We start from the raw sequence: 11,731 nt of genomic DNA, 5'->3' as shown, positions 1-11,731 counted from the left end.
CTCTAGGTCATTGAAGAGTCAGGCGTATAACCAGGGTATTTGCAAAATCAAATTAAAATAGTGGCAACTCATTCAGTAGTTTATTAGCTAATGTTAATAAATTCAGCCATTTACATAGAGGTTGATAACAAATATTAATCATCACCAAGGCCAACAGCCAGGACATTTTCATGTAAAAATGGAAGCTGTTTACAGCACGGACTGTAGAAGCAAAAGATAAGGATCCAGAATTGCCTATTTCTTTACTCCTTAAAGTGTTATTCTGCTCTGTCTCTCTTGCTTTGCAGAAAAGCAACTAGCAGCAAATTCCTTAAAGACAAAAAATTGAAACATGGAAGAATTTTATTACAAGCTGGTCAACATGGCTCCACTCAGAGTCCCTCGCAGAGCCTGCAGATCTCAAATGTGTTATTCTTTAACCTCCTGCCTGCCTTGTATTGGGAAACATTTAATGTGCTCTGACTTCAAAGACCCCCTATAGCTCGGCCTGTTTCTCCTGGCCCAGAGAAATGCAAGACAGAGCCATGAACTTTGCTCCCACATATGGGCAGTGTGATGTGCTATTACTGAATCAGGCCAAATTGGCACCACTTTGAAAGAGTTCCCAAAGAGATCAAATTCATCCACGTTAACAAAAATAAGATGTTACGAAGCCACAATCAAGAGAAACATCAATTTAAAATAATTCCAGTGGAACAAAACCAAGGTCAATCCCTTGCAGTGTTTGCAACGTGAAAATTACAGGAGTAGTGTATGAGTGAAAGGAGCTGAAAACCAATTATACGTCAAAGTAAAATAGATTTAACTTCTCATCATTGTCAAAGCGGAGAAAAACGCAAAAGGAGTGAAAAGTTACTTTGTATAGTCTCCATTATCCAAATATTGTGAGAAACTCTCAGTTTCAGATAATGGAGGTTTTGGGAAAAAAATAAATCAAAGGGTTTTTTTCAATGAAATTAATAGGTGAAGGGGGATACGAGCCTGTTCTGGGCAACTGGGAGTTTCATATGATCAAACTTAAACATCCTATTAGTTGAAGACCTTAATTTATTTGCAAATTTGACTCCACCAACCAAGGATTTAACAGACACTGGGAGTGGCTGGTCCCTTACAAAAGCAGCTTCTCTGCCCCAGGTGTTAACATCTCTACATTAGACTCTGACAATGGACCATATCCCGCCCCTCTGATCTGACTTATTTTTTTCCCTCTTTTGATACATACTACTGATAATGCGTCTTTTCCACCTTGACTGAATAGACCTTGTCAGCTCTGGCCCTCCCTTTTACTGGGACCCCACTCTTTAAATACCCCTCTGAACCCACCCCCACTCATTCATCTGATGAAGCGGGTCTTTGCCCACAAAACCTTATGCTCCAAAATATGTTAGCCTATAAGGTGCCACAGGACTTCCTGTTGTTTTCAAACATACAGACTTACATGGCTACCTCTCTGATACTTTGTTTCCGTAGTCACTTACAATGCCCAAGAGAAAACATCTTTGTAGTTACTACTGTGTACTATGTGTGGAATGGCTTAACTGGAAACTGGAAGAGACAAGAACAAAATGGGATGAAATGTAAACAGACTTAAAAAGTTTCAACAGAAAAATCCATTTAATTTTGTTTTTGTTTTTTTAAGTTCCAACCTTACACAAAAATTACTAGCTCCCATTTTCCAATTGAAAGGGGAGCTTAAAAGGCAGATACAGTTTTTGTATGATTCCTGGGGATTCTCTGGGGATGACATTTTCTTAGTTTCAAGTCAATCATTAAAACATATTCAATATTATTCTGCAAAGGTACCCACGTATGGGAGGTCACATGTCAGTACACCATAATGTAGGAGCACTTTCACATAGACTGAGGGGACAAAGTAAGTCAAATGATCTCATACTTGCCCAAGCCAAGGGAAAACACAGTAACCAGCTAGCTGAAAAGCAGCAGATTTGGTGTAAAAATGTAGCATTCATAGGACTAGGTCTGACTGCCACTAGCAACAAACCACCACCACAAAAAAGAAAGTGGGGAGGAGCAGTTGAGAGAGAGAGCATCTGTTGTTTGCAATGGCATGAGGTGGCATGTGCAAGGAAAACCACCTCAAACGAAGACACTTCCAAGTAAAAGAGTCAACAAGCCTCTAACGCTCACATGGATTTAGTCCATCTTATCACCAAGCATTTCCAGCTCACTTTCTACATTACAATAACCAAAAAATATCACAATCCATTTACTGCATATTGATTATACCCAGTCAGGTGATCATGAACTAGGATTAGCAACCGCAAGAGACAATAAGAAAGAGGTTTGCTGCTTCAAGGATTTAGGTACCTTATCAATGCATATTTGATTTAGAAATTATAGCTATGATATTGCAAGCATATAATGGTGCATAAAATTTATCACTAACCAAACAGCAGACAGAGTCATTTCCATTGCATCCCTATTTCTGCTATTGCCTTCTCAAGTTTGTTTACAAACTGTATTTTAATAGATAGGTTTGTTTTAATAAAGATGGATATTTTCATATGCTTAGTTTTTATTTTGTGTAAACAGGACAAATTTATCTTACTCATGCTTTTAAGTTTCCCTTTTAACTTACTCATTTCCAAGGGCTGAAAAAGCAGGTAAAAGGGGAAGAAAATGTACTTCTGGCTTTTCAACAAGCTAGCCTTGGCAGGGATGGGCTAGATAAAATATTGTTGTTCCAATCTCCAATATCCATCATTTGCCCTTTTTTAGATAAAATTCCACAGAGAAATTTTCATTAGTAACCACAGTGTTTTAGCTGAGCAGCTGTCTACAACGGGCAACATAGCATAGTAGAGAACCATTCTGGAGGCCTGAGAATAGGTATAAATGCTCTATCCGCTGCTACAAATGAGGAAAGAGAACACTTTTCCATAGGGCTCTACTGGATTTTGGGTAAGAAATGCTGGTTTTCCTATTGTGGGTTCAAAACAAGCCGAGCACCAAGAGGCTGGCAAACAAGAGTTAATTCATAAGTGACACGGCTAAAGTAAAGATTCTGGAGTTTTGCAAGTAGAACTAGTGAATATGTAATTGGTGATTAGTATATTCAATCATTATCGACTAGCAATGTGGTCAGCAGGTGTTCTGAGCAAAAGGAAGAGAGACTGGGAAAATGCTACACTGCCCAGAATACTGGAGGGGCAAATCTTATGCTTTAAGATCTATATATTTTAAAAGGCATGTCTATAACCCAGCAACTGATCTGTGGAACAGCACTCGCCATCTGTACATCTACAAGTCTCTACTTATTTCAGTGGATCTATGTGACCTACAACAGCTTAAAGTATGGTCCTATTTATGGACATTTTCAAGGACATGCAACTGTCAGAGCCCAAAAAATGTTTTTAATTTGTCGCTCATCCAGCATTTGCTCACCTGACAAGTTACACAACTTAAAAAGCCGTTTTTAAATCAAAGGACTTCCAGACTTGCATTTCTTTCCAGAGGTTTGCTGAAATTCAAAGTACCAGTCACCTGAAGTCACAGTCTGTCTGTAGGGACACAATTAAGTTATGCTGCACTCTCACTAATGTGCCCTATTTGAGTGTATGCTAAGAGTCTTCTCTTAAAATCCTGGCTTTAAGCAAACAGTTGTATCAGCTGACCAACATTAAAAATCCAGACACTTACCAGAAAGCAGGAGAGGTGCAAAGTTGCTGATTTGCTGACTGCAACTATCAGGCTGATTACAACAGCTACCACCAGATTTCCAAAATTAATTCAATGCACTGACATCCAAATCATATGTCCACTCACTGCCACCAATATACACATAAACTAGAATAGCCAAGTTGGAGATGCATCACTACCCTCAATGCTGTATGCGCCTCTGAAGGTGTAACGTTAAACCATGTCCCCCTCAGGAATTTTCTTCTCTTTTGGAAACTCCATGAGGCGAAAACAAGCTTGCTCAGCTTTCCTTTAGCTAGTGGATCTCAGTCACAGAGCAAAGAGAAGGGAACTCTAGAAGAGAACTGGCAAGTTCTGTTTGCACTTAGCCATTACTACTACATTTGTCTCCTCCCTAAGATACTAAAAGAAATTCATCAGCTCTGCTTTTCTCCCTAACGTCTGTGAGCTGCCATACATACAGGATATGGATGATCTTATTTGCTGTATTTTGGGAAAATCCATCCCACTAAAAGGTTCCACAATGAACTTGCTGCACTCTGCTCTATAACAACACTGCCAGTTTGAAATTAACAAGATGGCACCACTGGAGGGCAGCACTGGAAGTAGAAAGGGCAAACAGACCTCTAGAAAGAAGATGCATGCTCCATCACTGTTAGCTTACTTGTCCCATTTTCCAAAGCTCTTGAGATCTTTAAGTTAAGAAAGGTCTTTGGTGTTTTGACAGAAGATAGTTTTTACAATCAACTTAACTAGTTAGTTGGAGGCTGAGAAGAGTAAACCCATTTCCTCAGCCACAATTCATGCCATGCACAGCATTCACTTGCCCAACTGCTTCAAGTGTCTCAAACACATAGGGATACTGGATCTGAACTCATCTTTTTAATACAACGAATAGAGCATGATTTGCCCGACTGCTAAATTAAAACATTTGTATTTAAAAGGAAATTCTTTGACGACCGGCCAGTCCTAACAAATTCAATTGATTCCTGGTCCTTTGCTAACTGTATCTTTGGGAGGCATGGGGTGTAGAGCAAAGGAAACCCTCAAAACCCCGCTTTAAAAACAGCATGAAAACTCTCTCTTGGTTCTTCTCTTGGCTTGCATTTGTTTTTGAGATTTATTCTCAACACCGTTTATCTCCTCCACTGACCCTCACCATGGAATTTCATCTCACTACCTGGCAATGAGACACCTACTGGAATCCTCTTTCAGCAATGCCAGCTCCAAGTTTCCATCTGGTGGTGGGATGTTGAACTTAGGCCATCTGGTCTTCAGGCCAGAGGGTCATGCTGCCAGAAAAGACCAAGACAACCACTTTCATGCAGATGGCTAACCATGTGCCCCCAGGGGTTCAAAGGAAAAAATATGGTATTTTCATTCTAGGATGCTATGAATGAGCCACATTGCTCCAGAAGCAAGGAAATGTATGAACCACCAGAAAACCCAATATACAGCACACAGAATTTTTTAGAGGTGCCCTCTCTCATATTCAGTCTCTATGATATTTTACTCTGAATCCCCAAGCATATAATGAGTGAGAGGACAACCAATGCCTTTTGTTTTTTCTTTTCTTCACAAGAAACAAATTAATGCTGCTCCGCTGTCTCACTTTTCCATCTTCCCTCAAAGGGAACAGATAGAAATGGCATTTTGAAGATCCAGCTGGTTTAGCCTGAGAGCTCCCCCTCCCAAATCCCCATACAAAAAACACAGATACGATGATGTTTCACATGGGCAGGGTTGTTTTAAAAAAAAAAAAATCAATCTGCCTTCTCTCCCCCCGTTTGGTATCACATGACTTTAATGCTGTTCCTACAGAAAGCTGCGCCCATCCTTCCATGTTGATCTCCTTGGGTGGCCCTTTTAAATGGTCACATTTTGAAGATGATCAGCCTTCCTCCCAGAGAGCAGATGTGTCTGTGATACGTTCCTTTAGATGCTGAACTGTAATTCCCAACCCCTTAAGCAAAAAGGGGAAGGAGGGTTTTTTTCTTTGCTTGTTTTTTTTTAAATCCCAGCAGTCATACAATCAGTTGTGTCTGTATATATTTTTTTAAATCTAAAAAGAGGAAAAATGTCCCATAAGTAAAGGCAGAACTGTGTTCCAGGGACAGGTAGCTGGGACGATTTTTTTTCCATTCTTTTTGGCACCTCAAGTGTCTAAGAACTGTTGTTGACACGCCCTTTTAAAATTAAATTTTAAAAAGCGCTCGTAATTCTCTAAATCCCAAACTGTTACCCAAGTTGTGGGTTTTCCTTTTCTTTGAACATTGCTTTTGAGGCTCATGCCGCTGCCCCACCAACATTCTTGCTATCCTCCCACCGATTTGTCATTCACTGGTTGCCTGTCCTTGCGGTGCTGTTGATGTGATGACCCCAGTTTGAGCCTGGACTGCTCCGCTGGATTCTTCCATCCGGGGTCTTTTGACATCTGGCTCCCCAGAGGGCAGTACAGGGTCTTCAGTTGCTGCCTCGCATATCCGGCTGACTACAACAGGAGTGGATGAGCTAGCCTGGGCTGCAAGAAGCTGCAGTGGATTTGTGAGAGCTGAGGAGTGGGGGAGAGAGGAAAAAAAAATCAGCCAAAAATCTAAACAACATTTGTAGCTCTAGAAGAGAACTAAATCAAGCCAGAGAGCAATCATTCTGGAGATATGCAACTGTCTTCTTCAGAAGTGCTCTGCAAACATTATCTGACTTTTCTGAATTTAAACTCTGTATGCACTGAAGAACCTTACTCCTTGCTCTTCCCTACCACCTTCCATTGAAAGCTGTCAAAATGCTTTACACATCAATTCATAAAGAAACCTGAACACCAAGAAGCTAGTGGGGGTTCTCAAACTTCATTGCATCACAATCCTCTTTTGACAACAAAAATTACTACATGCCTCCAGGAAGGAGGACTGAAGCCCGAGTCCACCAAGCCCCACTGCCCTGGGTGAGGGGCCTGTGATGGATGGGAGGACTGCTATCCTTTTTCTAGACATCCCAGTATTCAGTTAACTAAATAGCCTGTAAATGGTTAAACCCAGAGATAATGGGTTGTGTTGGTAAGCAGCCAAGTGAGCCAATGGGAGAAAAAAAAGGGGGGATTTTTGACTGGGAAAACTCATCTCCTGGGTGAGTCCAGAGGAGTGAAACAGTGATGGCTTAAGTCTGAAACCAGGCTTGGAAGTTTTCAGTAACATCCTGGTATGAAGAGAAATCTTGGAATAACAGACATGAACAGAAAGTAAACGTTTAATCAGATGCAGTTTAATCAGATGGTTTTATTTTGGTTTTGGTGTGGGACTTCCCAGGCTGGCTGATGTATCCCCCGGTAAACAGTAATTCTTAAACTGAATCCTGTGAAAGTAATTCTCCATGTTTTAATCTAACTTTTTCACTTGCTCTAACACCTAGAAACCAAGTATACTTAACTGGTTAGAGTTGGATGAGATATAACCAATAATCACTATTCGTAAAAAGCCATCTTGGTATTTAAAGAGGAGAAAAAGCCAGATTGGGAAACAAGTTTTAAAAACCAAGACAGCTTCAGGGAAGAAACTAGGTTCTTCTGCTGCGCATCATGAACAGCATCAGAAAAATACAAGCTCTGCAGAATCTGCATAGAGAATCCAGCACCATCGAAACAGGAAAACTGTGGAGTCATCAGAAGGATTCTAATCACATCTGGTTACAAGCAGCAAGATAAATTTTGGTGATTTCATTGTTAATTATTCTCATTTATGTTTAAGGCATAATCTTAGTCTACATCAGTCCCATGCTACTTCAGGGTAATAGCTACATTTATTTATTTTTAATCTCTGTACTTATTTAACAACAATTTAACAACTAAGACTTTTAAACTACTCACTAGTTTTCCATTGCTGACGAGAAAAGTTAAAAAAAACAAACAAAAAGCATTGTGGGAGGCCTTCATCCAGCAATGGACTAAAAACAAACAAATAATTCATAGGACAACCAAAAGATGCTGAAAGAAAGCCACCACAAATCCAGCCCTCTCCATTTCTATGTGATGAAACCAGGCACCACAGTACTAGTTCCTTCCCCACAGCTGATGAATGAAAGACTAGAGAACTAGTACTGTGGTGCCTGGTTTCATCACACAGAAATGGAGAGGGCCTACTAGACCTTTCACATCAGTGCACGACTATTTTTTTTTATGTACGATACCTTCAAGTAATTAGTCCAGTCTAGTTTTCAAAAGCCCAAGCTTGCTTAACTATGGAAAAAAAGATTTTCTAAGAACAAAGTTGGGTGTTTAGGGGTGTCCTAAGAGCATCAGCGAAGATTTATTATGTAATATTGAGGGCAATGGCTGACAGGAAAATGTTATGGATCAATAAGGGGAACACTTCAGTATGTCAGACTTCCAAATGATCCCGCTCCTTCAGAGTAACCCACACAGCTTCCAAGACTGAGCCTCTGAGTTACAGCACTCCTCCTTCACAACAACATGAGCTCTGCTCAGCAAGTACAATTGAGGTGGACCCTGATCAGAGAGTTTTACCCTCTTTGCAGGTTAACGCACCTCAGCAAGTAACTGCAGCAGCACTTGGCAGCTCTTCCCAACCAGAGTAGACTTGTTAGTCAACTGGAACACAGCACTGAAGTCCCTAGGTTAACTTTTTTCTCAAGTCTAAGACACAGTCCATCTAGCCAAGCCAGTGCTTTCCATCAGCCAAGTGATTCCATTTCAGCATGTCTGCCCCTTTGTCAGTTCCAAGTGAGAGCTGTCCAGCTTCTTCCAAAAAACAACTCTCAGTCCTTCATCTTCGGGCAGAGCCATGCTGAGTTCGCATACCCCATGGGCTAGAGCTGCCTGCTGTCAAGTGTTGACTGGTCAATTGCTGGGGTACATCAGTGTCTCTCTGGCTCTTCTGTTTAGTTGGGGCAGTCTCAATTAGTTGGAAAATAACCTATTCATTCTATGGAGATACAAGGTGTCTCTCAGACCCCTTATGTCACCTGTTCTTTCACAAGAATAGATGTTACCCAATAGCCTCCATTGGGTAGCTACACCAAGTGCAGAATTCATGAAAACATTACATAAAAATTCTTGTGTCACAGTAAGACAAGCCAAAGAAAGGGGAAATAGGCTTAAGGAAGACTACCTTCATTTGCTGAAAAGATACTAACTCTAGCTGGAACAGAGACTGGAGAGAGGTGGGAAAGGGATAGACAGATGCATTGCCAAGAGCATAAAATGGGAATGAACCCTGCAGAGGTGATGTTGGAGAAATGGAATGGGTAAATGGGATGGAATTCAATAAGGAGAAAACAAAGTATTCCACTTAGGACAATGAAATGCATTTATACAAAATGGTAAGTGACTGCTTAGGAAGGAGTAATGAAGAAAGGCCTCTGGGGGTCACAGTGGATCAGCAGCTAATTATGCGTCCACGGTGTAACGTTGGGGGAGGGGGAAGCGATATTCTGAGATGTATTAGCAGGAATGTTGTAAGGAAGACACACCAAGTAATTCTTTTGCTCTAATCCATACTGGTTAGACCTCAACTGGAGTACTGTGTCCAGTTCTGGATGATGCTTATCAGCAAAGACATGGACAAACTGGAGAAAGTAAAGAGAAGAGCAACAAACATTTTTAAAGGTCTAGCAAACAGGATCTATGAGGGAATACTGAAAAAATGGAGAAGAGAAGACAAAGGGGGAAAAAACAGTTTTCAAGTATAGAAAAGACTGTTAAAAGGAGAAGGGAGAAAAAAAAAACCCTGTTCTCATTAATGTTGAGGATAGGCAAGAAGCCGTGGTCTTAAACTACAGCAAAGGCAGTTTGGGTTGGATGTTAGGAAAAGAATTCCTGTCAAGATGATTAAAGAGTGGAATCAATTGCCTAAGGATGCTGGATGATCTCTGTCATTGGAGATTTTTGAGCACAGGTCAGACAAACAGAGGGATGGTCTAGCTAATACTTAGTCCCCTCTTGAGTACAAGGGACTGGCCTAGAAGACTAACCAGATCCCTTCTAGTCCTACATTTCTGATTAAGTGTGGCAGAGCTGCCCCACCTCAGAGGAAAATGAGACTGAGGTGGAAGAACTGAGCGAGGATCAAGGGTGGGAGGGAAAACTCACTAATGCCTTTGTTATTTCGGGGTGCAGAACACTGCATAACACACATCTTGCACACATTTCAAACTGGGTTTATGGGGAAACTCATGTACACAGACCTATATGTGATATTACTGCAGAGTTTGCAATACATGTGAAACTACACCAGGTGATTGGGCACACAGCCATAAAGGAAAGCCATACCATAAGCACTGCCAGTGATGCTGTTGGTGGGGATAGCATGCTTCCCATTTTGTGTCACTGCCCGAACAGGTAGTTGGTGTTGTCCAATGGTCACTGGAGTTGCCTGCTGAAGGATGGTAACAGTTTGTCCTGGGACACCTTGAGCCATCTGACTGGCAACTGTTTGGATGACTCGACTGGCAGTAGGTATTGTGGCAAACGCAATCGTTGGCTTCTCGTCAATGCCTGTTTGTATGTGAAACAGAAAGGATAATCATTCACCACAAGCAGGCTTCCTTCGCATTTATATGCTAGCAATAATACATACCCTAGGATTAGAAACATGAAAGCACTTAAGTACATACAGCCAAGGTGTCCAGCTAGCACCAAATAATTTGCCTCTGGTGAACCCCATACATTTCTCTCTAATAGAAATGGGAAGCATAACTTCTTATATCCATGCAGCTCAGTCTCAGAGTAACACATTTGGTCTCCAAAATAAGAAAGGGTTGAGGACATGGCTGACTGCTATGGGCCTGATCCCAGAAGACATGAAGTACCCAAGATCAAGCTCTCCAGGGAATACATTTTGTGGGCCAATTTGCACAATGGGATCAGTGCTAGGAAGGAAGTGTTTCACTCGCCTAGGGTATGTCTACACTAAGAACGAACTTAGAAGTCAGGCACTATGTCGAAGTAGCCACCAGAGTCTACACACATTCTTCCTTACTTCAGTTAACTAGGGAGCCCAACTTCAAAGTCCTTACTCCATTCCCAGGAATGGAGTAGTGCTCTACTTCAAAGCTTAGCTAATTAAGTTTAGCTAAGTTTAACTTTGAAGTAGGGTGTGTGTAGATGCTCAAGTTTGAAGTTGCTTACTTCCAAGTTGTACTCTGAAGTAAGCAACTTCCAAGTTATTTTTGTAGTGTAGACATAGCCCTACTGTTTCACTCATTAGAAGAGTAACACTGTAATCAGGGATACGAGAATGGGGAAGGGTTAGTACCTATGAGGAACAAATGGTTATTTTGAAGCATTGCAAGACACCCAGCCATGATTTTTCAAGAATCAGAGGGGTAGCCGTGTTAGTCCATATCCACAAAAACAACAAGACGTCCTGTGGCACCATATAGGCTAACAGTTATAGTCTATAAGGTACTACAGGAAGTCTAATTTTTTTTTGCATAATTTTTCATTAACTTCACAAGTTTTCTTATGGTGCAAAAGATGAGATCTATTCAACTATTTACCAAGGTCAGGAATAGAATTTCTTTTTAGGACACAAATACGTGAAACAAGAAACAAGACTATAAAAATGTCATTTTAGGGTACCAAAAAAAAAAAAGTTCTCCCCGTAACGCTTTTCCTCATCTGCATGTTACTACTTTGGCATGAATCACAATCTATGAGAACTAGATTATGAGAGTTCCCTGCCTGTACACCACCATTAAACAGCAGAGAAGGAGCTGTCAAAGTAACACAGCCCCATTTTTTATGGAGTTAGGGACAACTTGTTCTCATGCCTACACTTGGGTTAGATCACAGGGTAGTAGAAAGAAAGCAGTCCCCTGGCCAGTTTTCATCGACCTTTGTGCACAACATCTTTCAACTAGGTGGGAAGGAACCAGTACAAACAGGGAATGACTCGGACTGGTGTGGCTGTTTTAGTGTGGCAGTGTTCAAAACCTTCCTCAGGTTAACTGAGCAGCTGGCAGAATACCTGTTGCCTCAAGCAACAAGTCCTGTCCCTTTTTAGGCCAGGTGGAGGCTACAACTGAGATTTCTCTCTGCAGCTGACTCAGCTCACTGACT

At 41.1% G+C, this 11,731-nt stretch overlaps 1 protein-coding gene across 2 annotated transcripts in view; it reads right to left on the bottom strand.

Moving 5' to 3' along the window:
* Positions 1-1,595: 1,595 nt before the first annotated feature.
* Positions 1,596-11,731, bottom strand: part of FOXK1 (forkhead box K1) — a 70,104-nt gene continuing 59,968 nt past the window's right edge. For both annotated transcript variants that reach the window (XM_075010479.1, XM_075010480.1), the window contains exons 8-9: positions 9,941-10,165; positions 1,596-6,211 (exon numbers count right to left, since the gene is read on the bottom strand). In XM_075010479.1, the coding sequence (XP_074866580.1) occupies positions 5,994-6,211; positions 9,941-10,165 (443 nt within the window). In that variant the 3' untranslated portion in view covers positions 1,596-5,993. The remainder of the gene's footprint in view (positions 6,212-9,940; positions 10,166-11,731) is intronic.

This window comes from Carettochelys insculpta, chromosome 16, assembly GCF_033958435.1.
Source record: "Carettochelys insculpta isolate YL-2023 chromosome 16, ASM3395843v1, whole genome shotgun sequence".
Lineage (NCBI taxonomy): Eukaryota > Metazoa > Chordata > Testudines > Carettochelyidae > Carettochelys > Carettochelys insculpta.
This window is presented reverse-complemented; position numbering and strand designations above follow the sequence as displayed.